At 41.5% G+C, this 2,417-nt stretch overlaps 1 protein-coding gene across 1 annotated transcript in view; it reads left to right on the forward strand.

The window, feature by feature from the left end:
• BAG2 (BCL2-associated athanogene 2) overlaps positions 1–727 on the forward strand; it is a 1,986-nt gene extending 1,259 nt beyond the window's left edge. The window contains 1 exon segment of the mRNA XM_009073872.1: positions 1–727. This exon segment is cut by the window's left edge and continues 23 nt beyond it. Within this exon segment, the coding sequence (XP_009072120.1) occupies positions 1–279 (279 nt within the window). The 3' untranslated portion in view covers positions 280–727.
• Positions 728–2,417: the final 1,690 nt, after the last annotated feature.

Raw genomic sequence — 2,417 nt, forward strand, 5'->3', positions numbered from 1 at the left:
ATGATTGATGAAATAGTCAATAAACTTCTGGATGACCTGGAAGATGCCAAAATGCGTTTAATGTCGCTTTACGGCGCGTGCACGTCCGACGTGCCGGCGGGACCCATCGACCAGAAATTTCAATCCGTGGTAATTGGATGTGCCATCGAGGATCAGAAGAAGATCAAAAGGCGCCTAGAGACTCTGCTGAGAAACTTGGAAAACTCTGAAAAGTCAATCACGTTGTTGGAGCATCAGAAATCATCGGTGCGACAGTCTTGCAACAGCAAACAGGATTAACCGAGTCTCTCCTCCTGGTTAGCTCCTGGCAAACCACAGGATGAGCAAGTGCCCATGGAAAGCACACAGAGGCTAAGGAAATGATTCCCTGTACGAGCACACGGGTACCTACACACACACACCCACCAAAGTATCTTGGATTGGGAGGTGCAAACATTTAATGGGTTTTGGTAGCGCTGGCATTTTCTTTTGGCAATAAGGAATGTTACCAGTTCTTCTGTAGAGTCGATACTGCTCCTTTGCAAATTGTAATTGTGCTTCTGCTGAACTGACAGGAACTGTCAAAATCTAACCTTCCTTCCATTCTCCTGGTTGTTTTTTTTTTAAACTTAAAGCTGTTTTGTCCTACCATGAGATTTCAGCTTTTTTCTGCTCTATACGTAGTGTGTGAATCAGCCTATTGGGGACAAAAGACAAGTCATAGCAATAAATCAAAACCTTTAATAAACTGTTTATGGTATTTTCATAAACAATACAATGTCCTACTCATTGCCACTTATAATCTGGCACTTCTTGAATATTTGGAATAAACAGATCACAAGACCTTCAAGAGACAGACACATACCTCCAGTCTGTAAGGAATATTCCAGGGCATGGGTTGTTCTCAGAAATCATGCTGTGAAATAGGTAAGTTGAATATAGTTTCTTGTTGCTTAGAATATTCCTTCAAATACTCCTTCATATTCTATCAGGAAGTGAAAAGAAAACCATGCAACCAGAAGTTCCAGGCTAGAAATGAGCTCATCCTCATCTGTGAAGCCACAGAACAAAACAGTTGGCTTCTCAACTGGCAGGTACCACATTTGTGTCTTGTCTAAGATGGGACTTTTTACATGCAGCATTACTCTTTGGGCAAGTGGGTTTGGTTTTTTTTTTCCCTTCCACCCTCGCTCCCAATAATTACTGCCCATCACGACCATGCTCTGTGGCTATAGGTCAAAAGTTGCAGATTTTAGGGTGCACCTGGAATTTTGCAACTAGTCTTGCAGTATTTTCCCCATGGGTGGCAGTGCCCTGAGGGGAGCAGGGTGCTCTGTGGCTTTCTGAACTTGGCTCAGCTTTTTTTTTCTTTTTTTTAGATCCTCTTGGTTGTGCCAATAGCTGAAGGTATTTTTATTTTCTACAGCACTTGTGCTATCATAGAATCACATAATAGTTGGGTTGGAAGGGGCCTATAAAGGTCACCTAGTCCAATGCCTCTGCAATGAGCCTAAAACACTGCCAATTAATCCTTATTTTGGGGTGGCTTTGTGTGTGCAAAACAGGAGGATGTTCCTTCCTGTATTCCTGAGGTAGCTGGGTAGAGGCAGACACAGATCCTGACTTGTGTTTTACTAAGGAAAAACACGGAACACAAAAATCCCAACCAACAACCACCAGGGTCTAGTCACCTGTTTCTTTTCAGAAAATGCATCAGACATCTTCAGTGTATTAGTAATACTCTAATGCCACTTCCAGTTGTCTACAACCATTGAGTTAAACCTTGGCACTGTGCTGACCTGACCAAGCACGAGAAGTAAAATGACCACAAAGAGCAGAACAGAATCCGTATTTTGTATTTGCACTGCATGGTGAAGAAATTGGAGGTAAGAGCTCAAAACTAGCATTTCTACTAGACTGGGGTGTCCACTCTCCTCCCTTTGAGGGCATCTCATGTGCTGCCTTGGATCCCAACTGCTGGACACACACAGACTAGAATCAGGCACACGAGTTTCTCAAGCAAAATGAGGTTGCACAGCTCCAGGGTTATAGCAATATTTTGAAATTTAATATACTGACAGTGTAACCAAACAGTAAAGTGAACAAACATGTTTTAAGTTGCATGATGCAACTAGTGTCACAAGAGAACAGCAGAATTAACTTGTAGGGATTTTACAGGAATGACATACATGGAATATTCAGTTTTAAACGCTGATTTTTCTGCTTGAGGATTTCTGGTATGTTGAGGTTTTTTTCCCTAAAGATCTGTTACATTTACTTGTGATTATGATGGTGATAAAAACAGTTATGCACATTACCTGTTTTAGTCACATTTAAAACACTGATTAGTAACGATGTGTTTTTAGCCTTTCAGTGAGGCTAATTTGGCCTAGATTAATTTTCACTTCTTTTTCACCAACTTCAGTCAGTTCTGCTGA

The sequence above is a fragment of the Acanthisitta chloris genome, unplaced genomic scaffold (genome assembly GCF_000695815.1).
Source record: "Acanthisitta chloris isolate BGI_N310 unplaced genomic scaffold, ASM69581v1 scaffold26990, whole genome shotgun sequence".
Taxonomy (NCBI): Eukaryota; Metazoa; Chordata; class Aves; order Passeriformes; family Acanthisittidae; genus Acanthisitta; species Acanthisitta chloris.